The 26,892-nt window shown below is 39.6% G+C and overlaps 1 protein-coding gene and 1 long non-coding RNA gene across 5 annotated transcripts; one reads left to right on the top strand and one right to left on the bottom strand.

The window, feature by feature from the left end:
* Window positions 1-18: 18 nt before the first annotated feature.
* Window positions 19-19,379, bottom strand: LOC148678355 (uncharacterized). 4 transcript variants are annotated; one of them, XM_088633326.1, is made up of 5 exons: window positions 16,688-19,379; window positions 14,048-14,220; window positions 13,649-13,764; window positions 2,827-2,994; window positions 19-2,148 (listed from the first exon to the last, which is right to left on the bottom strand). In XM_088633326.1, exons 1-4 carry the CDS (start codon window positions 19,377-19,379, stop codon window positions 2,868-2,870), a joined length of 3,108 nt encoding a protein of 1,035 aa, XP_088489452.1. In that variant the 3' UTR covers window positions 19-2,148; window positions 2,827-2,867. The 4 variants fall into 4 exon arrangements, 3 of the variants coding, with proteins under 3 accessions (XP_088489452.1, XP_088489453.1, XP_088489451.1); XR_015938719.1 differs by lacking the exon at window positions 19-2,148 and adding an exon at window positions 3,682-3,775 and having other exon boundaries at window positions 2,855-2,994; XM_088633327.1 differs by lacking the exon at window positions 2,827-2,994.
* Window positions 11,892-18,119, top strand: LOC148678356 (uncharacterized). Its single transcript, XR_015938761.1, has 2 exons — window positions 11,892-12,360; window positions 16,659-18,119. It is a non-coding gene; the product is annotated as an uncharacterized LOC148678356 (long non-coding RNA).
* Window positions 19,380-26,892: the final 7,513 nt, after the last annotated feature.

Raw genomic sequence — 26,892 nt, 5'->3', positions numbered from 1 at the left:
AAGAATCTCCAATGACACTTTCTGTTTTCTGTGTGGATTTTTTTTAATGTCTCGGTGCATTACTACAAAAACAAAAGAAATTATATTAATATAAATACTGTACACATATTGTCGGGAATTCATATTAGTTATATTTGTGCACTATGTGTAAAAGACAGCACAAATTCGCATTGATAAAGATTTTTCACAAACTCTTCAGCCCCAAGCCACCACATTTTTGTTTTAGAAGGCGTATGAGTTCATGATCTGTCACATCCTGGATAAATAATAGATTGAGGTGTATGGATGCATTGCATGTATTTTATAAGACCTAAGGATCTACATGTATAAGAACAAGAGTGCAAAATCTTTATCTTACCACAATAAAACCCCTGTCTCCACTCAGGTTAGTTTGTCTTCATGTGTGGCTTTCTTGTAACACAGTTGTTAGTGTGTCAAATCCTGCCAGAAACCCTCAATAAATATGAATTTTGAGCTCCTTGGGCAGACTTATATTTGGGTGGCTGCACCCCGTTCTCCAGAGAAGTTCAAGGTCAGGCGTTTTGTTGCATCCAATCAAAACGCAGCGAGCAGGGGAAAACATGTTTTTCCAGGAGTTGTCATATGGTAGGACTGAGGCTTGAAATCAGAACAGTGCCTGCTCAGAAGAGAGTACAAAGATAATTCGAGTCCCTGAGGTCCAGGGCTGACCTGAGCTCCCTGTCCTTCTTCTGGAGTCGACAATGACATGCCCATACTTCAAGTGGAGTGTGCTTCCAGCCCCTGTGGGGGATGATGGGCTGCCTTCTCTCTTGTAGGTCATGGTGATCAGTCTTGGCTTTTGGAAATTCCAGAAATTCCAGTGGGGAAGGAACTACCTTGAAAGGTCCTAACATAACACTTGCCAATCGCTCAGCGTGTTGAACCATGACTGCATTGGCCAACGTCAGAGTAAGCCCAGCAGTAGTTCAGTGGAGACAGTAATCATTAGGTCCAGGAGCCACTGACGTGACCATTCTTCCCAAACTGACATGGGCATGGCTCTTCATGAGCGATGCTATCCTGTCACCAGACAGTGAGGCTCTCATCTCACAGGAGTCCAGTTTTGGAGGCCCAGAGACATAGTCTGTTGTGGTAAGGGAGTTTGTCCAGGCTGAATGTGAGGCAGAGCTGATGAAGGTGGTCGTTGATGAGGGCTGTGTGGAACACAATCGAATTGCTGGACTTCTGTCACATCAGCCCATTATCCAGATAACTCAGGGCAGTGAAGCTCTGCAGCAGCAGGGACGGAAGAGCCTGTTCCGTGCACTTGACTGCAGTGAATTTTACAGTACAGTGACTCAGGACCGACAAGAATGTGAAAGTAAATCAAGCTACTTCATCCATCCAACTGTTTTCTAACCGTTTCTTCCAATTCAGGAGCAAGCGATGCAAGGCTGGGTACATCCTGGATGGGGCGACAGACCCAATGAGGGAAGGCTAATAAATGAACTGATGGTATACAGTTCACGAGATGTAATGGTGCACTGTCCCTTCCTCCTTCGTCTCTTCTGCTTCCACTTTGTCCCCCTGTTGCAGGACAGGTCCAGCCTCTTCCACAGTCGCACACGGTCTAAAGTATCATCAATGACTTTGTGATAATTGGGCAAAACAATGTGTTATTCAATCTTTATTTGATTGGCACCTACCCCACTGTTAGTGCCAGGAGACCTTGATTAAATACAGGGAGGAAGCAGACACAAAGAAAAACAAAAACACTTTGACAAATACATTTTATGCATGGCTGATATATGCATACTTATAGTCAATATGGACTGTGAAACCTGCTGCATGAAACCCTTTGTCACTCTGTGACATAAGCATCATTTAAATCCACCAAAGTGACCAGACAAGACTACACAAACTCCAGAGCATCTTTGTCTGCAATCACTCTGAAGTGCCCTTCTCTGACAAACCTGCTGAGGATTCTCAGATCTGGGACAGAGGAGCCACTGCCTTCCTTTCGCACATCACCAAGTAGTTTTTCTATAGATAAGGGTGCAGAATGCTTTGAGAAGCATAACTGGTGAGAAGCACATCTATCTCCGGAGCATGAGTGAAGACTTGTGTGCTTGAACCTGTAGCCTCTCTCCACTCGCTTCTTTTTATGACATTTTCTCCACTTTTAACCTGAAAGAAACGAAGATGGAAGAAGGGGTGACTGTGTAAGCAACCAAGATAAAGTACACAAAAAACAGTGGGGCAAATTTGGTCCTGGAAGAGAAAGAAAACCGGTCTTTTTTATCTTTCTCAGAGCAACAAATACTGTATAATACGAATAATAAAGGAACAAGTAATGGGTTTATTCCATGCTGAAAAGAGAAGAAAAAACAACGTACCGGCTGTGGAGCCTTCTTCTCACACCCGAAGAAGGCTCCACCGCCTAAACGTTGTGTTTTCTTTCTTCTCTTTTCAGCCTGGAATAAACCTATGACTTGTTCCTTTGCTGACACAGCTACCCACCTAAACTAATACGAATAATGGTGCCAAAGCAACCTAACACACAGTACACAAAGACTAGAAGTAACAATCTGCACTCAAACGTCCCTTTAGGAGTGCCTTATCAGCAACCGGAACTCACTGATGTACAGTAACCGAATATAGATCTCTGCTTTGTCCTGGTAATAACAGCGGAAAACCCACACCCAGTCAAACACATTTGTCCAGTCCACCATTCCTTTTAATCTGCAGCTGACACGGCTACAGCTGTTATTCACGCCTCAGAAGGTGGTTATTGTCTTTAACCTGGATTGGTTTTCTTTCTTTTCAGGCTGTATAAAATCTCACCCAGAGATTTTCGTGACTCACCCTTTCAATGAATTGTGAGGATCTGAACAGACACCCCCTTGTCATTCCGTATGGCTTTTATAGGAAAGGCTGTGTGTGGGTATGGCTGTGCAGTAGTTCCCCAATTCCCCGTGCAAATGTAGTATATAGGATGTCTCATTGTCGCCCATCGGCTTCATCCTTGCATATCTTGTTTGAGTCAAGGGAAACATAATGTCATAAAAATAATTTAAATGCATTAATAATTCTGGTTAACAACATTTAAAGTTGTTCTGGGAGGGATAGAGGTGAATACTTTCTGAAGGCACTGACACGGTTTTATGATTACAGTGATACTCATGCCCAAACATATATGAGACAAACGTGCATTACAATATCATAACTATACAACACACACTATAAAAAGATATGTACAATTTGTAGTTTTCAGAGGTGAATTATTTAGTATTCTTTAGCTAAAAATGGATGAAACATAGTTTATTAAAATTAGTTTAACTTTAAATATTTGTCTCGTTTTGTGTTTCTTTGTAGAGATCAGTCAATAACCCCATTCACATTGGTCAGATCAGATCAGTCAACATCAACATTTTTTGTTCTGAAAACCATAGGTTTCTTTGAAACGGGTACTAATCGGAGTGCTGAGTAAAAGTGTACAGTAGCTGCTATTTGATTGCAGTGCAACTCTGACTATTTGTCTGTCACATCTAAACAACAGCTGAAACTTACTTGGAAAAAAAACATATACTTTAAAATAATGATAGTTACATCAAGTTAGGGTTGACTAGTTATACAACTAAAGGATCAGCAATTAAAATGTCCCAGATGATCAGGCACATGTGAAAAAAACAAACCAGGTACTGCACACAATAATCTTACCAATGCAACAGAATTAGCTTCCTTCAGGCTGTATTTTGATAGTGTGTTGTTTTGTCCTTGAAGTCATCAATGCACTATTTCCCTTGAGAACCCCCTAGAAATGAGATTTTATTCTCTTGGTGCAGGGATTTGTATGAGAACAGAAAAACATAACTTACGTTAAGGGTGTAAATGTGTTACTCAATTCATCAGTGGTTTTCATTAGAACTACGCTAAGTCAGAACTAATTTTGACATATTCATGAATCTCTGATTTCATAGCATGACCTACACTTAGTCTATTTATTTAGGGAAGGCAAAGTCCTGAGACAAGCGATAGCTCCTGGTCCAGCTGGGTTGAGAGTGTGTAGTCCCCCACAGAGCCTGAGGATTGGGCAGTCCTCTAGGATGAGCTGTGAGCTGCATAGTTTTCTCCACCCCACAGGGATAAAGAGGACTTGCACTAGACCCCATCTGTCGAGAACCCCATCTAAAAAAAGGTTGTTTATAAAATTGGTGCAAAACAGGATTTTGATCAATTCCCTCTGCCTTTGTTTTCTATCTGCTGAAGATTAGATGAAGCAGCTTTGGTCATCTTTCTTTTTATCACACGTTTCTTCCCTTTGCCATGCTGTCCCCAGTTTCTTCCCGCACTCCGGACGCCATCTCTCCACAGACCTCCAGATTTATCGTGGCCTCTTCCCTCCCTCAGTAGTTACTAAAGTTATCCAGCTAACTGATCAACCTCACTTTGTGAAACCCCCTGGTGCTCAACCAATCTGTACACCCTCAATAACGCAAATACAATACCACCTGGGCATTAATAACTTCAGGTTTCAAAGATTTCAAATTTGTTTTAGAATTTTAGATATCTAGCGGGTATTTGGCGCTAAATTGTATTTAGCGAGTATCTGTTCTAACTATGAAAACCATGGCAAATATAATTGTGATTCTATTGTTAATTGCCTAATATCACAAGTCATACAGTAACAGTGATGTGGTTGAGTATGCAATACTTTTAAACAGGTTCAGTTGAACTATTATCACAATGAAAGTATGGTAATATGCAGTGACTTTATTGATTTCAGTTGTGTTTCATTATGTCCTTTTCCATGCAAACCCACACTGAAAAATATTTCCTTGTGATGTATTTTTTGGCTATGATTTTTTTTAGATCTGAAGATCCTACCTGATTGCAGATACTACCAATATCAGAACTGCTGACACCAGGGAATTGTTCTAAAGAGAAACACCGTGGGCCATTAGAATAATTGATGTCTGGGTCGACAAAGACATCTCTTAGCAATGTTTTGAGCGGGGGGCAGGGAAATTCTAAGATTAATTCATTGTCATGGTTTTATAATAAATCTTAAATGCATTTTTAGATATTCGTGGAATAATTTGTCTTACATATATTTAAGTAACATTGTCAGACTACCTGTATATACTATCCAACCAAACATTTTTTAAAATACAAAATACATTTTTATGGATTGGGGGATTTTCATTTCAGTAACAGGGTTGACAATGATTTTAGGGACTGCTTTAAAAATCTGTATTAAATGCTGAAAATATTAGTTAAGGTAAAAATATATATTTTGTCCACATTATTTTATGTAGTTTTTCAAAATAATGGTATAATACACAAAATTTAACAAAATCTCATAAATGTTATGAATACCAGAATGTACAGAGATTACAATAGGGACATCCCAAAATGACGCATTTGACATATCTGACACGCATTATTTACTATAGTGATCATTTATATTACATGAACTCATAGTAAAATAGCATAATTTCACTGGATAATTTGTAATGGCATCCTGGTTTTCCAAAATTTCGTTCTCAAATTTACACCATTAATGCTCTGGGACATATCAGAATTATAGAATTACCCTGGCTTTAATAAAACATTTTGCGTGGGGGAAATGTAGTTTATGTGTCAATGTATTTGGCTCATGTGCCAAATTAAAACTACATTACTATGGTTATGTTACATTACTACAGTACATATGTTATATTTTCAAAGCATATTATTATATCTATATATAATATATTATATATATTTATAAAACTAAGAAGAACACAGAATAAAGCTGCCATTTCAGTAATATGTAACCCAACACTAGTGCCACCTACAGTTTTAATCTGTTTTGAACAGCGAAAGGCTATTTAAGGCACACCAGCCAAAACCATGGTATAATGCAGTGTGCTAACTGTTGTAAGTGTTTCTGAGCTTCCCAAATGAGGCCCCATTTCTCTGTTCATCTCTGTGGTGCAGCCACAGAGAAACTATTCATGCAGGCTGATTTAAGATGTTTTCTTTTGATAAGGACAGCTCCCAAAGGGGGATGCACTTAGCTAAGCCTGGCTATCATGATCAATGGTCATCCATTGGCGCCTATCTGTCTAGGGAGTGCCAGTTGGACATCTGGACTGCATTCCTAAGTGTCAGGAGTAAGTGACTCATATCTCACCTTGATCAACCAATCAGGGACTGGTAGGGCCGAGTAACGCACGTGGGACTCTGATGCCCATGGAACTTTCAGCCAATCAACGAGCTGAAGTTCCTCCAGGTAAAAACAGGCAACACAGAGAGCCTGAGAGATTCAGTAAGATTCAGGGAGATTCAGTAATATTCTGGAGAGGATTCTGTGGACTGTTCTAAAGGGAATTCAAAGGAGAATTCCAGGGCAGGACGGCCCAGGAGTAGAAGGCTCCCAAGGGCAGGACATTCTCGCAGCGCGCCTCCTGACCATCCTGAGACTCAGCCCGGACAACCACGGAACGGCCAGTGTGTCCGAGTGCCAGAACTTTCCTTTGTTCTAAGAGTCTAGAGCGGAGGTTGCAAGAGAATAACCAGAGGATCAACCCGAGGTTAGCACCAGCAGCAGGCCTCGTGAACAGGTCGGAACTGTGGACAGCTGAATCACTATTCAGAACTCGCTCTTCATGAGGAACGAACCGGTCCTCTTCCTGACTTGCTGGGACCCACAGTCATCTTTTCTCCTGTGCACAAACTTTGCTAACTAGCCGGTCAGTGAGCATCAGCAGCGCACCGTTGCAAGCCGCACAGCACAGCCTGGCACGGAGCCAGAGAGCGCGGATTGGACAGCAACAGCCTGCAACTGTTTCTTTGTGCCCGCAGGAGATCTGAATCCCCAAAGATTGGATGAGTATTCAACTTCAATGCATTACAGCTCGAGAATTCAATTGTTATCCCAACCAGTTGATATCAATTTAATTCCTAAGAGTTATGTACTTGTTTCGAGTATCTAATGTAGAAGTTATAACCAAGTTCATTTATGAAACGGTCTTATTGAATGATATACTGAACGTATGTCCTCTTGATATATGTAACTCTTTGTAACTGACCGAATATACCTTTTGTATTCTGATAACCCTCTCGATAAGATCTGTTAGGTTTACATGCATATTTTATGTATTAATAAATGTTTCCTCGTGTATTAGTACCTGTGTGTGTGCGTTGTTTGAGTTATGTCGCATGGTTGGATTCTAAAGCCATCAAAAGAATCAACTTTGTGATTTACTGCTACAATTAATAATTGTCTCAGGAAATGCCCAAACCCTACAGAACTGGTGCCTTCAGAGAGCCACTACATTTAATTTTGCTACGGCTATGATTACATATTTGGCGTCCCTGAACCGGTTTTTCCTACACTGTTAATGCAAGATCTGATGCTCATTCTAGATCGCTGCATCTGTATGATACCTACAATATTATCGTTTTTGTAGGAACTGTGTAGTTTCAGAAAATCTTAAAAGAAAGTCCTGTGGTATATGGGAGTAAAAACAAAAAAATATCTGTGATATCTTGATAATATTTTTTTAGTTTCTGTTTGTTTTAAAATTGTTTCTAGTATGGATCCTTGACAAGAATTCAATTTACTTTTTAGACTACAGGTGTAAACTCGAGTTTTGGTTTGTGTGATATACTGTACAGTACCTTTAGCTTACATTTTGTTAGTACTGTATACAGTATGTCTTAAAGGGGAACTGCAATGCCATTTTTTCTTTTGGGGTTAGAAAGAATCAGCATTGATGAGTGCATTAAAATTTAAATACTACTTACTTGTTAACTCTGCAAGACCTCCATCACAAAATAGACTACATTTCCAGGTATGCACAGTGCCATATTCTGGGTTTCAGAACAAGGCAACAAATCTTCCGGAGACATGAATCAGCCCTATTACATTGTAGACAAGCAGGCTTGTGAGTACATCTCTTAATCCAATAGAAATACTGCTCTTGACTTCAAGATGGTTTCGCTGACAAATACTACTTACTTGTTAACTCTGCATGCTGCTCACTTTGGAACATTTCTGCGATGAAATATCTGCCACATAACCTGTACTTATTCGCTCGTACATCACATTACATTCGTCACTACAGTGACTAGTGAGCAGGAAGGGCCGCTTCATGTCACAATTGGTGGGAACTCGCGCTCTTGCCCAGGGGTCTGAGACAACATGGCGACTTACAGTACTTTAACAAAGTTGATGATTTTGTGCTTAATTCGAAATTTGTTAACGTTTTGTATATTGTCAACGGATTTTTTTTTTCCGGGATTAATTACTCGGTCTGAGAAAATGGTACTGCAGTTCCCCTTTAACTTTCAGCAACGTCTTACGATTACACAACGTGGAAGACCTGCTTTGATAACTGAGGCTGTATCGATCTGAGTCGTGCTAATTAAATGGCTAGGGATTTTACATGCCGAATAAACAAATTATAAGTAATGGAAATGTACATCAGGCCCCTGAAGACAGGCCTTTAGCAAGAGCACAGCCCTTATGGGATCTTAATAAAGCACCAGAAGTGAGTGTCTTCAGGCTATTTTTTGTTTTTGTGTTTCATGCACGAACTCATTAATGTGTTAAACCCCTCAGGTTTCCCCTGCATGGCCATGGATTTTGTACACCTGGGTAACGGTGTTGTAAGGGAAACTTCAGACCCTTCTCTAAATATTCTTTGTTTACCCTGGTCTTAACTTGTTATACTTTAACATACAGTTCTGAAGGCATGAGAGTTTAGGACAGCCCCCACAGAGACACCAGAGACAGCAGAGAGGAGCTGACTTGCCTTAGTATGGTGCTGGGAGACCACCCTCTCACTGTATGTTGAGTGAAGGGTGTTCTTAACCAAATAAAGGATTACGTGGCTTTATAAAAACACCCTCTCAGGGACATGTGCAAGGTTATTTAGTTATGTAGGATTGACAGAGCTTTAATATTTGATTATATTTCATGCATGTTTTGCATAGTAACATGCAAATTACTGGAGGTTCATGTGAAAGAAATTCAATGAGGTTCATGTGACTTGACATGGGGCTTGTGAGTGAAATGAGAATAAACTTCCTAAAGCAACAGGACCAACGAGACCAGCATAATTCCACTATGAGCTGTGCTTTGCACAGAGAATTCCAAACTTAGCAACCAAGATAGTGCCCCCCTTCTTCAACACCTATCTCCCAGCACACCCTGAGGAGTCTCACTCTCAGACCTGTCTCCCCCTCACAAGCCTGTCTCTAAGCCTCTCAAACTTTCAGTACATGTCAATACTTGAAAATAGAGAATATAATACAGTACAAAGTTTAAAGCAATGGAGGAAAATGGATAATGCTAAGGTTACTGAGACGGGGTCATCCACCAGCCATAGGCCTTCCATTAGTACTGTTTTCTATAGCTGGGTTAGATCCTAATGAGTGCGATAGAGGGAGGAAATGTGTAGAGGGTATTTAGCACAAAGTACCTAGCTGAGGGAATGGCAGCCATCACTATTGCAAAGAATGAGTTAGGGAGCTGCTGCAAGGGTGCACATCAGGTTGTGGGAGGAGTGTGAGAGAGATACAAGGGAAGTCCTGGGTGCGAGATTTATAAGTAAACATCTCGTACAGTAGGCGATATACTGTACTGTACAGTATATCTTGGTTGCATAGGAGATCAGAAGTGTATAAGATTAGGATTTAACCTTCCTCCTGAATTTATATTCTGAACTCCATCAGTTGTTTGAAAACCACTCATTAAGATATTCAAAAGAGCCTTAAGGAACGGAGTACGGTATGTTTACTTTAAAAATGTAATATCCATTTCTATTAAAGGAGAGGCAAAACATAACCATACACATCTCAGTAGTATTTCACTTATATCAAGGACCAAATTAGAAGAGCATCTAAACGAAAACAGGATGTTCAAGGCCATAATCCTCATTGATTTAGACATTAATGAATTAGTCGAGTCAGTAACTAGTGTGGCTTCATCTGCTTTATGACATGAGATGCTGATAATCAAGAGGAACCTAGGTAGTGGCTCAGGGGGTTGGGGGGTGTGCGGCTCTGCTGTGTTTCTTATTATTTATGTGGTTATACATTTTTCTATCATTTTTGATAACATTCGGGGACAATGGAGTTTCTTCTCTCCCTCCGCAACAAGGGGGAGAACTAGGGATCTTTAATGGCCACTGAGAGTCAGGACCTCGGTTTAACGTCTCATCCGAAAGAGGGCTGATAAAATATAAAACTGTGAAATTATAAATGTTATCATTTAGGGGAATGTGTGTATTTGAATCTAGAACCGATTAATACATTACTGGCAGTACAGATAATGGGGCGAATGATCTAATTGGACTGCTGCTCTCTCTAATTTATATCAAGGATCTGTTCTGTATCAGTTAGTAACCTTGTCCCGTTTGCAGACAATACCACAATAGGAGGACTGGCAAACACTGTAAAGTAGCAAATTGAGTTCAGAAAGTTTCATATGCAAATTTTATTTATGTAATCAAGAGGAAAATATTACAAGATGTTAGCAAAAACAAACTATATGTAAAAAACAGAAAACACTGAGCTAGAAGAGGCTACAGATGAAAAAGACGTGTTAATGTTTACACATTAATTACATCTTCTAGACAATGTGAGGAAGCGATTAAAAGGCAAACAAAATTCTAGGATATACATTTCAATTCAGTCTGAAAAAGATATGTTACTACAATCATGTATCATTCCATCACAAATGTGTATAATGTTGAAATGAGGCCACATTTCCTAATGTGCCTGGACATACTGTATGGTATTAGCAATGCAAATTTAAATTGTAAACATTTTCAAAACTTGCTGCCACAATGATGTTCAGTTTTCAATGTGAAAGCATTCCCATGGTATTACTTGGTAAGTTTGGTTAAGAAAATCAGAATATCTAGCACGTTTGTTAGAAATTAATTAATCCAGAGATTTTATCCATACTTTTCATCAAGGATTCCAGGACAGTAGCTTCAAGAGGAGCGTGGGGCTGCCTCTTTCAGATTCTCACCCCCCTTTGTCTAAGATGATCTTATTTTTTACAAGCCCTGCCACTGAGTTTTTACTGAAGTTTCCTAATTCAAGTTTCATTGTTCATACAGTACATTAAGGATTCCAAACATTTAAAACAGGACCCCTTGTTTTCTTTCTTCAAGACTTAAAGGATTTATTTTTTCAATCAGTGCGGAAAATTCCACTGGACCCAAGAAATGTACTAGTTGCCATTCTTTGGATGAATTCTGTAATCTGATATTTCTGTATTTGCTTCAGTAGATAACCCTACATGAATACAACCCTACAGAGAATAAATATTTAAAAACAAGGGAAAAAATCTAAAACTTATAAAATGCTAGAAGAATAGAATAAAATAGGAATGATTTCTTATACAGGATGCTGAATGCATCGAATCTTAATAAAAGTTGCATTCTATCAACACATTCCAGTTCTACATTAGTCACATGGCAGGTGTTTCAATGATTGAAACGAGGAAAGTAAGCGATCATAAAGAAGGAAGCCAATATGACATCTCCAACCACGTCGGGTGTTGAAAAGTTTTCCAGGATGATAAACCCCATTAAGGATCCCCCTGAAAAAAAGCACCTTTGTTTATGAATTATTCTGCGGTTCGCATTTCAAATGAATCATTCAGAGGCATCCACCCCCTTCTGAACAACACTAATGTGTAACTACTGTAGATCTGGGGTTCTTAACCTGGCAGCCGCGACCCCCGCAGTCCCGGAGAGATCAACAGTAGGCAGCAAAAACAATCACCGCGGCTTTCACACACTAGGGCGGCAAACGGGACACGTACGCAGAATCAGGGGGGTTACACGTCAGAGGTAAACAATAAATTATTGTATACACCTGCACAGTTCAGACTGTTTACATTAGCAGGGTGACTTAGTGGTCACTCTGCGAGCCCACAGACTATCCCCCAGCTACAACTCCCAGCCTGCTGTGCGGTGCGCCCGGCGAAGGCGCTACATTAATGCCTATTGGGCGGGCCACGATTGCATTTATATTTGTAGCACTTTTTTCTTTTGCGCAATGGAGTATTTTTGAATAGGTGACGCTGGAAGAGTGAGGGCTAAAGACAATGTGGAGAAACGCACAGTAGAAAACTCCAAACAGAAGAAAACGAGAAAATGCGACAAGAAGTATCTGAAGTATGAATTTACACAGACAAGTGATTGAGACGATGCACGAACTCTACAGTATGTGCGGTTTGTGGCGAAGTGTTAGCTAAGTAAATCCTCAAGCCCTCCAAACTGCTATACCACTTGCAGACCGGACACTCAGCCTTGCAGTATAAACCTGTTCGTTTTTTTAACGAAAACTACAGAAGCTAAGAGGCCAAAACTGGGAAGCCACACACATTAGGTGAGACTTTTTTCTTACCGTGCGCTAAGGAAACCTGGTTTCAGTCATGTGTGGGAAAAGCGCTGCAGAGCAACTAGCACTGATACCACCGTGAAATTATACTGTGTCTAACCGCATTGGGCGTATGGCAAGAGACGTGAAAGAGCAGGTGATCGCTAAGATAAAATCTAGTGTGTATTTTTCTTTGCAGTGAGCATGAAACTGACTGGAACAGGAGTGTGGGAATCTGCTCAGTCGGTGCACCAGCTATGACTGGCTCTCACAGTGGGCTCGTCACGAAAGTACGGGCCGTTCGCGTTGTGGACGCATTGCATGATTCGTAGACAAGCTCTCGCGGATAAGAACATGCCCCCTGAACCAGTAATGGATGAAGCTGTTCGTACTGTTAATTCCATCAAGGCCAGTGCAACAAGCGCATGACTTTTAAAGATTATTCCAACATTAAGCATAGGACTGGAGAGGCAGCCTTTTGCTACAACGCCCCCAAACTTTGGAATAGTATTCCTAAAATATTAGCGAGGCTGGCTAATTATAATTATATGCAAATTATAATGCTAAGTGTTTCTGTATTACAATTAACATATTGTTTAGCAGAATTTCATAATTATAAAGCTATACGTTTACAGTTAAAAGAAGATTTCTTTTAGCTGGGAAAAGTAACTGTTTAGGCTGGCATTTAGTGGGAGGTACAGTATATAGACAGTTTAAAACAACAGTGAAAGAATAAATTGTGATTAACGGCCATAGAGACTAATATCTCTGGGCACCACCAGTTCATTAATTAATGTACAGTATTTTCACTTCACTGCCTTCAAAACGATTGAGTTCACAAAAGCAACATCTTTCTTTTCTTGAGTTTTTATCTTCACTTTTTCTGGTTCTATTCAGGTTTAGTGGATGACTTGTATACAGTACATTTTGCAAAAGTTCTCACAGTAGGTATTAACATGTTTGATAGCTAAACATTTGGCAAATCTCCATGAACTGATAATTAAGTATTTATTTAATGGTGTTCCGAGACTACTTCTCCCACCTCCTTTTCGCTGTTGCTGTTATTTTATATTCTTTAAATAAAGGAGATATAGGCAGCTTTAAGCACTCCTGGGAACATCTAAGAGTTTGAAATGAGGTCATGTTGAACTCCATTTCACTGAATGACCATTCTGTTGACCAATAAGTACTGTTTGAAATAAAAAGTCATATAGGCGTCTGCCAGAATATCTCTAAAATTATTAATGATTAAGAGGATAATTCATATGTAAATGACATTATAATTGTTTCCACAAACCTGCACACATAGTAGTTTACGTTCCACTGGGCTGCTTTTCCAGTTATTATGGATTCTCTGTGAACTCCGTCTGCCCATTCTACACCTTTATTTCCTGGACAGGGATACAGAAGAGCCTGAAGGACAGAGGATGTTGTGAATATTTTATGGATGTTGCATTATATAAACATCCCCAAACACACAATTGTGCAAACAGTATACTGTATATACTGTCACATATATACAGTACACAGAGCAAAAATGAATGTGTCTGAGCATTGATACCACATTTTTGCATTCGCCTAGATTGGCGCTATTCACTGTGATGCTATTGCTGCAACTGTGCCCTTCACATTTTCATCCAACAGTGTTTATACAGCACAGATAACATTCAATTCTGCATATTGCCTCAGATCTTACCTGATACACTGAAGCAAATATCTCCCTTCCTCCGTATTCATAAGAACAAACAAACTTTTTCTGCTGTCCGTAATAAAAAAGCTTCCCGCCATGCCATGCTTTATCAACGGCTTGTGCACGACACACATAGTAGTTAATTTTAGATTTTCCGTCCCAGCCTCCGTGAACTGCATCTGTTTCAGAGAGAAATCATGAGAGGAGATCATTTAGCCCGTCCAGATTGTTTGTTAGTAAGTGATCAATCCCAAGATCTCATCTAGATGTATCTTGAAAGTAGCCAGGATATCAGCTTCAACAGCATGGCTGAGAACCTTGTTCTATACCTCCACAAACCTATGTATAAAGAAGTGCCTCTTTCTCTGAGTTTTGAAAACACTGGAAAAAGTAATTTACCCCTGAAATGAAATTATCAGAAATATTCCATTCAGTAAGGCAGCCATTTGAAAACAGGCTGTAATGGTCCAAACGTAGGTAGTTGTGGTCCTAACTGGATTCCAGCTATATTTTCATTGAATTATTTTTTTTAGAATTTAATTAATTAATTGCTTACACTTATATAGCACCTTTCTGGACACTCCACTCAAAGCGCTTTATAGGTAATGGGGACTCCCCTCCACCACCAACAATGTGCAGCATCCACCTGGATGATGAGACAGCAGCCATAGTGCGCCAGAACGCTCACCACACACCAGCTATCAGTGGGGAGGAGAGCAGAGTGATGAAGCCAATTCATAGATGGGGATTATTAGGAGGCCATGATTAGTAAGGGCCAATGGGAATTTGCCCAGGATGCCTGGGTTACACCCCTACTCTTTTCAAGAAATACCCTGGGATTTTTAATGACCACGGAGAGTCAGGACCTCGGTTTTACATCTCATCCAGAGGACGGCGCCTGTTTACAGTCCCCGTCACTATACTGGGGAAATGAGATGATTGTGGCTACAACAAGTAAAGGACTTAAGGTCAGTGGAAGGCGTCAATATTAATATTGGATAAAAATAGAGAACAGGTTGATTCTCCGAATGCAACCCCCTCCCATCCACAAACGCACACAGGGAGCAATGTTTTACAAAGGCACAGAGAAAATCTTTTAATGCAAAAACTGGCCTTTCCCTTATTTCAAAGAGGAAATAAAGAAACAGTTCAGCTGGCCATTGCAATGATATGATGACCAGTAAAGTTTGAAAGGAAGACAAAAGGTAAGAGCACTGAGCAAAAAGGACACAGTCCTTTATCAAGCCTTAATTCGTCTACTGCTTGTTTCACATGTGACATTCCCTTGTGTGGGATGGATATAGAAAACAGGCAAAATGATCCAGTAATTCTTGTTGCACAACAGATTTTGGAAAGAGTTTGTAAAAATTCTTACAAGTCACCGTCACTTTCAGAGAGCTCAATCATTTACCAGGAAAAACCCTTCTTCTACCTACTCGCAAGCCACTCCCACTTCATTTAGCAGAGGACACGTCATTTTAAATAATGGGAGAGAGAATGAGATAAAGCCTGGAAATATTTTTTTTCTGTAGAGTAGAATAAATACACAGATGAAGTGGTGAAGAGTGGTTAGACACTATGTACGTTAGACTGGATTTCCTGTGGGTATGTCCTACAGAGATCTGTAGAAATGGCATGGCTACACTGCCTGTGTGGCTACTGGGAAATGTTTGAATGTGAAGTATGTGACAGAGACACTGACCACTTCAGTGATGTTTCTCAAATAAGAATAAACAGCCCGGTGTAATTTTGCTTCTATAAAAACATACAGTAATATAGGCTCTTCTCAGATTAATGATCCCAATATAATAAATTGAGACAATTAGGATTTAACCCTGATGCACCCTGAGGCTTATTTTAAAATTACTCATTACTTTGCCAATTATTTGGTTATATTCCTGTCCAATAAGAAACCAAACAACTGTTTTTCAGGCAGCACAGCCTGAACCCTCCAAGGACACCACACCTAAACACACTCTTATGGGTCTTTCACGTCAGACGAACACTCCTTATTTAAAGGAGATTTGAAGGTGTATGTGTAATACCTGCTCGCACCAAAGGTCACGGAATTCCTTCAGGACCTCTAACACAACAGGTGGACCTACTGTTTAGGCAATTGCCACTCGCCGTGGCGGAAGATCCATCCCACCTGCACACATTCAGCTCGGGGCTATTTAAGATCCACCTGTGCATTTCTAGGAAGCTCAGTCACAATAATTCATTGTGTGTCTTGGTGTTCTTATTGTGCTTACCTACTGTGCTCTGACAGTGTTTGCTTGTGTGTCTGCGATTCTTTGATTACTGCTTGTTGGGTTTTCCTGGCCTTGGACTTGCTTGAGCTAATTACAGATCTCCCTTTGGTACCTTTGCCTGCGTCCTCTGGTTTGCCTGCCTTTGGATTATGGTTCTACACAGTGTGTTGTTTCCATCGGTATCTCACTGCCTTGTTACTGCTCACCTGCTGCTGTGTGCTTTTCACCTGGCTGACTGCTTACCTTTGCCTGCTTCTGGATCCAGCCTCTAGCCTCCAATCACTGCACTGTATTGATATTTAAAAAGCTAGTTTTGTGGAGACTATGCTGATTATTTTGTAAGTACTGTATGCTGTGTGTTGCAGAGGTACTGGGAGAGAGAGAACTTGCTTACCAGATGGGATGTTATTGGTGGCCACCCACTTCAGAGGTCTGTAGACACAACCCCTTCCTGCGATGAGTTCAAACCAGCAAGCCTTACACGAACACTTTGGGACGTGGTTAGCTGTGCTACATTCAGCATTTCGTCCGCACCTGAACCCTCCAGAACTGCAGGCGGGCTCACAGGTGTGCCTGCTCAAATTACAGACTTCATGTGGTTCGCAAGTCGAGTGACTTCTGCAGCCTGTACAATTAGACGGTGTGAACTGAGGGCACGGCTGCTTGGCACATAAGAAGGTTTGTTCAGTAAGGCCCGTGGGCGTTGTCCAGCCAGAATGACAAGATGCTGTGCAATTTATTTTTGTTGTTGTTCCACTACTGCTTGTTTCACATGTGACTCTCCCATTCGTAGGATGGATATAGCAAACAGGCAGAATGCTCCAAGAATTCTTGTTGCACGTGACAGATTCTGGAAAGGGTTTGTAAGAGTTCTCACAAGTCACTGTCACTTTCAGAGAGCTCCTGCTGTGGTGGGCTGAGGTACAAAATCTGTTGGAAAGCAAGTTTGCTCCAAGAGGACCACAGCCATTGGAGTTGTACAGCCTCCACTGTGTGGAGACCCAGTCGGTGAATTCGTTCTTTTCTTGTGGAAGTTTATGAGACTGCTCTGTGAGTATTAAGTATTTTAACCATGCCAAATAGAATTGTTCCTGAAAAGCAAACATGTACTTCAAGAAGAAGTCAATTTTCTGGCTAAAACCTTCACTGCAAGGTTCATCTTTCAGGGTGTTTCGATAAGAATCTAAGATATTGTTGGTATCCAAAAGACTGGTGCCTGTCATCATTTTATGATAGGTATCTGAAAGATACTTGTATGACGTGGACTGTAAATGTTTACTAAGTTCTACTTTATAGTCATATTCATTCATCTTTCCTTCTTCCAATTCTTGATAACAATTATTCATAAACTGGAGTTTCAAGATAATATTGCTGTACTTGGAAACAACAATCCCCCACTCAATGTGAGACTGCATGATGAGGGCCAAACTGTTTGTGAAATTTTTCAAATCCTGGATGCTGAAGAATATGGAAGTCATGTCTGGAACTGGATAGATGACAAAGTTATCTGTATCCTTTTTAATGGTTTCCCAGTTAAAGTCATCCAGGATATTGTTTTTGCAAGTCAGACCATAGTAATTATTAGTGCACATGCAAATGTCTCCTGCTGTGTCAGGAATGGGCTTGCATTTCCCGTTAATACATACAGGTCTCCTGCAAGGAGGGTTTTCTACTTCATCTCTGCCCTTTAAAACAAACCCTAAATGGACACTGACACTGAAAATGTTTGTTAGAATGTTAGAATGTTTTAACGTTGCACTGTTTTCTGTTTGTTGGTAATCTTTGACATTACACACTGCATAAAACCCTGCAATATTATTCATTTCTTCATTGTTAAATGTATTCATGATTTCAAAATAATGATTCTTGATCCATGGGAAGTCCATCCATGCCTTTTGTTCTATCTTGTTCTTAATTTGTGTTTTCATTTGCTCGTTAACTTTAGCTCCCTTCTCCCGGTGGAAGACGATCACATCACCTTTGTTTTGAACGTTTCTGAGTACAACAGTTGGCCTGTATTGGGTGTGAAACTCTGTTTGGTCATGCACAATAACAATCCATTCGTACCAGTCAAACTTTTTGTTTAGGTGGCTCTGAATCTGAGAAGCCATGTCCTTGTTGCTTGTCCACTTTTCCAAAGCAATCTCTCGAACATCTGCTTGTGCTTGCTCAGCAAAATTAAACACACAGTCCTCAGCTGCTTCTTGCACAGCACGAATCACGTCAGAGAACTTTTCCACAACTTCCTTGGACTTGGCGACACCATCATATCCTTTCAAACCACTGTAATAGAGCTGGAGTTGGAAGCCTTTAATCATCAGGGATGTAAAATAAGATGAAAAGTTCAGTATAGTCTTCAAATCCCTTTTAAATTTCTGATTAACCAACTTCAATATGTTTTCGGTGAGAGATAAATGCTTGTGTGTAAGATACCGATAGAAATTTTCGATACTGTTGGCTGTAGCAGAATGTTCAAAAAAGGCTGTAAATTTTTCTGCTAGCTTCAACTTCCCCTGCTGTGTTTCAGCTGTCAACACTGCTTTTCTAAATGCTTCAAATTCCTTCCATGCATTCTCAATAGTGTTTTCATCTCTAGCATAAACACTAGCATATGCATTCCACTTCACATCCCTTTTCAATTCACCGATATTGTGCGCAATGGAATCCAGTTTCCTGTTCACCTCTGTAAATTGCTCTTTCATAAGCTCCATAACTGGGTCATGCGTAGGCAGGAAGGCAAAAATGACACTGAGCAAAGCTCCAACAACGCTGAATGCAGACAGCACTTTTGTTATTGCTTCAGTGCATTTCATAATCTTTGAAAGGGCTTTCCCTGCAGAATTTCTCACTTCATTTAAAACCTTTCTGTGTGAGCTGGGTTCGTGTAGCAGTTTGACTGCTTGGTCCACACCTTTCTGTGCATCTTGAGCATAATCAGCCCATGTTTTAACTGCATCAATGACTTCCTTCACTGCATCCAACGAGCTTTCCACCTGCTTCACAGTGTCTTCTGTAAGTTCAGCACTGGAGAAGCTTCCATAGCCAATTAGGTAAACAAATACAATTCCCCATTTCTGGGAGGTCATCGTGGAATCTGGAAAAAAATCACAGTCATTTCTATGTCTGGTTCGGTTTTGCTTTTCCATATTTAAACACTTGAATTGTATACATGTACTTCACTTTTATTTCTAAGGAACTTTTGTTAAAATGCATTGGGAAAGTGTTAATGTATGGTAGCTTATACACATAATGTTTTTTATTTGCTTCCTGCTTGTCACCTGGTAACCAAGGTGGTGGCACAGTCACAGTTTGGTAGTTACTTCCCCACCACCAGCTGCAGGCCTCGTGTCCTGTGCCATCCTGGGAAAGCTTCTGGAAACCCACCCATGGTGTTTTCCATTTTTTTTAGAAAATAAACCTGTAAATAAGGAATCGCATAAGAGTTCATTCTCAGTGCGCCTGTGACAGCAGATCGACACCAGTGAAGCCACCAGCTCCCGTTACCACGACCAGGCAGCTTAGGGACTCCTGACATAGACGTCGTCAGGAAGTTGTCCAGCGGATTTATGGGATGTGTAGTTCTGCTGAAATTATATTATTTCCAACAACTTTAGAACACCGAACTCTGTAGTTTCTCCACAACTTGCTAATGAATAATTTAGCATCTTAATTGTGCCTGAACAGCTCTTAATACAGGATGATGTGATGTGGAACAGTCATGGGCAGGACTGGACCTGTATTATACACGCTCACAGCGAGTCAGTGCTTTTCATTCTGCTGGAGTCCATTTGGCATAAATGAGTGCAGTCCTGAAACTCAGATTTGTACAGGACTCATAAAGATGACAGATCTTGGTCAGTTTTTTGAAAAGATGAAAGCAAAAGGACTTGAATAAAGTGCTTACTGTATGTACGCTAGCGGGCTAATCAGTTCCCTAATCAGTTTTTGGGATTTGTTCTAGGGAGAAAACTGTGGACTTTGTTGACTGAAGGCTGGTAATGTGTTTTACATATGGCAATCATTTTTATCAAATGTTTAATGCACATCCAGAATTCATAAAATTTAGACTGATAAACTAACTAACATGTGGAAAATGACATGCAGTAAAACTGCCATGTAGTTTCATGTTTGCAGGCAAATTTTATATCTACATACCTCCTGAAGAGTGGTCACCTGCTGATTTCACTGTTGAGTCTGAATGTTCATTGGATTGACTTTGAAAGTGCCATTGAATACTTGAAGAAGGTCACATTGTAGCCTTCTCTTATCAAAACATAGGATTCTGTTCGTTCAACTTGTAAGTGTAGGGCATCTGTGTGAGCCCATACTGTCTAATCTGTTTGCTCTTCTGTGAACTGATTCTAGATCAGCTCTCTCACTTTTGATTGAGAGACCAACAAAAAGTGCACAGTATTCTAAACAAATGCTTACCAGTTTATATATTTATCAAAACATTGCTTGATTTAGATTCTGCACCTTTAATCTATAAGAGTAAGAATAACAGTCTAATATTGTTTTTTTAATGCTTCCCCACTTTGTCATTCTCAGTCATGAAAAAATGTGAAGCTATTCTTAAAGCCCTAGCTATCATGTCAAACCCACACATGGAGAGGTGTTGTACCAACAGACCGGAAAAGTGCAACTGTAACACCACCTGATTCAAAAGTGGACAGTACTGAGCCAGGAATCCATAACCCAATTAGCCATACCCCTGTTATCAGCTAAGCTACAGTATGTACATTTTAAAGATAAATAGGAATACTTCAAAAACAAGGGCGTTTTAAGTGCCCTTTCACAGACGTCTGCTCTTTATTGTGCATAACTCCTAACTGACATAGAACAGCAAAATTCTGCCAAGGCCCCTATGTGCCGTTAAGCGGTAACCCCCAAAACCCAAAGTGCAACAGCGTCGTAAACCCCAAACAGACGCTGTGTGCGACATAACAATTTTGAATTATGAAAGGGAATATCATGCTGGAAATCCTCAAACAAGGAACGAGGTGCAGAGATGATACTGTATATTGTGTTGTGATAAGGATCTTCATAAATGTTTGATTCTCAAGTCTAATGTCATTGCAAATGTAACACAACATGTCATAAGAAGGGGCATGACTTTTAATTGCTCTGACGCAATATGTGTTGTTCTGCTGGGTTCATTCTGGGACAATTTCTTTTCACAATCTACAGTATAATAGATTCTGAAATAGTTGTTATACTTAAAATTGTAAATGTTACAAAGATAGTAGAAAGGGAATTACAAAGATTATTATTACAATCTTTCTTGTTTTTTGAGTCTTTGGTTTATTTTTTGTTTATATTGAGTATTTTTAGTTTTATTGTATAAATTTAGCTATTCTGTACTCCAATTTCACCTCCAGAGGCACACGTTAACAACTCATTACATTAAAAACAACACATTTGCTCAAAAATAAAAAAATAAATTCTCAGTGATGTGTAGGTGAAGTATACAAAATGCAGTTTTAAAACATCCTAAATAGCTACTACTAAAACACATTAAATTGGTATACAGCAATTATATCATGCTGACACATACACTGTATTTACTTTTTATTTTATAAAAATAATCTACATTGTTATGTAAAAAATAATACTGATTTATAAAACAGACACTCACCTCATGTGACAGAATCTCAGTAGTCACACTGAGGAGACTACCAGCCTCATTGTTATATCAACATAGGAGTCTGAACACACCCAGTCTCTCCTGTCCTATCACTCCCTATTTTATTGTCAAATATTTGCTCTTTTTTCAATGAAGTTTCTTGTTTTTAATGCTTTTATTATTTTATTGTAGCGTGTCTCAACTTCTCAGTTCCCCTTAACACCTGGATGTTATGTTGTTCTCTGCTGAACGCAATGGAAAAAATGATATTTTCTATTAAAAGGATCTGTTGCATGAAATAGAAACTATATTAATCCTGTAACAATTATGATGACATAGTGTGAAATGTATGGGCTGCACCTCTGATCTAATAAATAATAAACAGCCACTAATAAGACACATTTAGTACCTGTATGGCCTCTTAAATCTTCTCATTCACTTTCAGTAAAACGAGTTCCGTTCTTTGTCTCAGGATCCACTGTCTCTTGTCTTCTTGACTTTAAATGCTGTCGTGGATTATTCTCAAAAATAATTCTCAGACACCGGAGCTTGTGAGTTCAGGATAGCCTTTTTTACAAATGTAACAAGTCGAGTTGCTCCATGGAGCAACTGCCTGTCCCAACTCAGAAGTTTTCTTTTATACAATTTCATTCTTATATAACGCATACAGTTACTCCCTCTTGGCCTTGTGCCCTTGTAGTGTTTTCTGAGCTGCACTCTTTTATCATCACCATTACCACTTCCACAATCTGTCCTCATGCACTTAGAACACCTTAGATTTATGCATTTAAAATAGAAAATGCACATCTAAACCACCTATAGCTAATTTATTAATATCCACCACTTGTATTCCCTATTATTATGTTATTAAGTCCTGAAGGAAAAGTCTGAATGAGATCTGCAGAACAGTTAGCTACTAACTACTAACCAAGCTAGATGGAACAAAGGGTTTATTCTTATTCACAGCCTTTATCTTCTGAATTTAATAATTTAAATGTCAATAAAAAGATGCATATCAGTTTTGAAAAGCGTTTTGAATAGTACAAAAATCCTACACTTCATGTTGTGTTTTGATCCTGGTACTGTATTCATGCGCATTATTAAAAGCTGCATGCCCAGCAGCAGTTTTCTGTCTGTGAGTACAGAGAGTAAATGGTGACGGTGACAAACATAGAAACAAACAAGGGAAGTACACAAAGATACACTTGACAGATCAAATTTAATTTATCTAAACAGGTAGAAGGAACATCCATGAAACAATACATATTGCATGAATGACTTACAGATAGATGTGCAGGAAACTACATGTGAAAAGGACCTGACTGTTTATATGGATTCTTCTATATCTTCATCAAGACTATGTGGAGAATTAATAAAGATAACCAGAATACAGGGGTGTGTGCAAAAAAAATATGGACTTTAAATCCAGACAAATGATTCTCAATCTTTAGTGTGTATTCGTAAGTTTTGTTCTCAGGTCACCATATTACAAATAGTATATTACACCTTCAGAAAAAGTTTTCACTCATTCTTTTTTGAAAAGCAATTTCCTGGGCATAGATAATAGCTTATATAAATTCGAATTTAAGACTTTGGACTCCAGTGGTGAGTAGTTTTACAGATAATGTGTTAGAAGTTATTTTGCCCTTGAAGGCTACACACCTGAAAGTTGTCCAAACTCAACACAGAGCAAATTCTCTGGAATTGTCCCAGACACTTTATCTTTTGGTATTAACAGAACAAATATATCGTGTCAATAAAGGGCAAATGTGTTTTCTAGATAATGATACTGAGACACACCTGAAAGGTACTGTACATGTTGTTTTAAGGAGGAGTATTTTACTATGACACTGTGTATGGTGATGTACTGTATCTCCAAAATAGGTTAGTTACAGTAGGTCACGTGCTATTCTCCTCAAGTACATACAGTACAGGATTGACTGGGATTTAAGCATCCAGCCTAAACCATTTGTCTCACAAGCTTGTAGTCTCTGCAAACTACGTTTTCAATCTGTAAAATTGTGGGAAAATGTTAAAAAATAAGATTTTGTGCAATTACATCTCCTGCTGTCTTAATGTCACTGAAACAGGCATAGTCCTCACTGGTGGCATCACTGTGTGTTACTGTACACCAAAGCTACCATACATGACAGAGATGCACTACAAAGGGTTGTGGCAACAGCACAGAGGATTATAGGATATGATGAACCATCACATGATGAGATTCACACCATCGACAGTCGCAATAAAGCCCAATCCATCATTAAGGATCCCAACCATCCCTGCCACAAACTGTCCTCCCCCTTGCGCTCTGGCAAGCAGTACCGCACTGTTAAAGCAAGGACCGCTAGACTCAAGAACAGCTTCTATCCCACTGCAGTGCGCGTCCTCAACAGCCACCTGCACTGTGACTCAGACTCAATACACCTCTGCACTCCACACTTTTTGCATGGTCTAACATGTTTTTTTTCCTACTATATATTGTCCCACAACATATTTATTGATCTTATTGTTATGATTTATAAAGTTTGTAATGTACTGTCTACATTGTGTGGTGCTGTCTGTTGTACTGTGTATTTCCCGAGAGATCAGCACGATTAAGAATTCCAATGTACGAGTACATATGGCAATAAACTACTCTACTCACCCTTTTCATTTTCATTTGGACAATCAGCAAGAAGAGATCAGCGAGAAAACTGTAATCAGAAAACTGTAAGGACCACAAGCAGCATGTTATATGCTGGATCCTACCAGATTATCCCCTTCTGTAGCTTGCCGTTCACGTTTATGTCAGAACTCTTCCAGGCTCTTAGCTCTCACCTCTTGCTCCCATGCAGGAATATGAGGCAAAAACACAAAATGCCACCTTTTATTTTGGGGTCTTGATGTGTATATATGCTTTAATGTTTTAGAATAACACTACTTTTTGTGTTCGATCCTCCCATTTTAGTTGAGCATAAGTATTGTAACAACTGGCTGCCAGGTGTTTCGTACTGGTTAGGTGTATCCTGTTGTATTGGTTGTGCACGCATAAGAGAGCCGTGAATGGGTAGTGTTAGATCTAGCCTTTGCTCTTCCCTCTGGTGTCTTCCTTGAAATCAATGGGAGTAAACCCATATGAAAACTAGGGAGCTGTCTTTGAAAGAAAAGCAAGCAGTGCTTTGCAAAGCAAGCAAGCGCTGAAAGGAAAGAAGACTTCAAGCAGAGCATAGCACAGAAACTGGGCATAGCACGATCAACGATCTGGAATATCTTGAAAAGAAAATAAATCACAGGTGTTCACGTTGCTGGAGCTGATCACCTCTGGCAGTCAGGAGCTCAGGGTTAGAGAGCTAAATAAGCTGTGAATCAGGCCTCTGTACAGGTGTTAAGTCCATTTAGGGCTTGATTAGTGGATGGGCTGCCTGATTGTAAATAAAGGATTCTGTACAGTGCCTTCTTTGTGAATTATTTTGTTAATTTCTCCATGAACATTTTATAGCCTGAGTGTTTTAGTGTAAAAAAGTAAGATTTCTATTGTAGGATATAATCTCATATATTATAGGAATGCATCCTTTGATAAAAACAATACAAGTAACATTTTCATTGTACGAAAATATTTACAGACAGCAGGACTTAGATGTCCCAGCAGGCCTGTGCTTATGTTAAATGCAATTTACTTTAAATGAAAGCTTATTTTTTAGGTTGTCAGATGATTGTTAGAATAATGATTTAGTTACAGTGACTTAAATGAAAAAAATGCAAGATGATAAACGTGGTTCTTTCTGTCATTCACACAAAGGAAATGTTTGCAGAGTACCTTGAAAAGATCCCATTTTTTAGCAGTACCCAATTAATTCTTCAGTTTAATTTCTTTTGACGTGACTTATAATCCCACTAGGCCAGAAGCCCAGATTCAGAGTTTGTAGATTTTTCAATGTTCTGTAAATGGTTAAATCATTTATAGTTTGTAAACTTTGATGTATTTGTCTTAGGGGTGAATGTCTGTTGAGCCTTTGTTTATGAAGTTTAAACATTTTCTTTTATTGACACTAAATCCAGATATTCCAAGTTTACCACTCATTCCACATATCAAATAAACTATTTTGTGGTCACAATTTCCTGGTACCTCTATCACATCTGTGCCCTTACTGTATATCCTTATATCCTGGTTATTTGAAAAAGTACAGTAGGTCAATAACAGCATCTCTTCCAGCTAGTGCCTTTTCATATTGGAATAAGAATCCACCTTTAACTTTTGCATCCATATTCATTTTAGCTTTTTTATTCACCAATCGTAATACCCCAATTTTCCCACCCGTCTATCTTCTAACCCATCCAATACAGAGTCGTGAGGGAGCTGGAGCCTATCCCAGCAAGTAACGAGCGCAAGGCAGGGTACACCCTGAATGGGGCAGACAAAGACACAAACACATCACAACAGCGCCAATTTTCCCAGAAGCCAATTAACCTGCAAGCATGTCGTTGGACTATGGAAGGAAACCAGAGCACCTGGAGGAAGTCCATATGAACACTAGGAGAGTATTCAAACTCCACACAGACGGCACCCCAGTAATTAAGCTCAGGGCCCCAGCTCTGCGAGGCAGCAATGCTGACCACTGCGCCACCATGCCTCTCACCCCATGTTTTGTGTGATAACTTTTGTAAGATAAAGCTGAAACCTTCCATTTCGTGTCACTTAGACTACAGTACATACTGGACCTTCCTGAACTTACAGTACATTAAGCTTCGGCCCATGTTTGCATTAAGTAGTCTGCTTGAACTGCTTTGTGCTTCAGTTCTTGAGCTTGTACTGTAGGTTATTCCACAACGCCATCCATTCCTTTCTTCCTGTCTTTCTAGAAAAATGTGGACTGAATAACTTTCTTCTCATCCTCCCCTCATAATATATTCACACACTTGATATTGCAGTAGTCTTCACTTCTTGAATTTTGTTCCTTAAGCTTGTAACATTGAGCAATTAGCATGTTGGACGG

The sequence above is a fragment of the Lepisosteus platostomus genome, chromosome 1, assembly GCF_059453375.1.
Source record: "Lepisosteus platostomus isolate fLepPlt1 chromosome 1, fLepPlt1.hap1, whole genome shotgun sequence".
NCBI lineage: Eukaryota > Metazoa > Chordata > Actinopteri > Semionotiformes > Lepisosteidae > Lepisosteus > Lepisosteus platostomus.
This window is presented reverse-complemented; position numbering and strand designations above follow the sequence as displayed.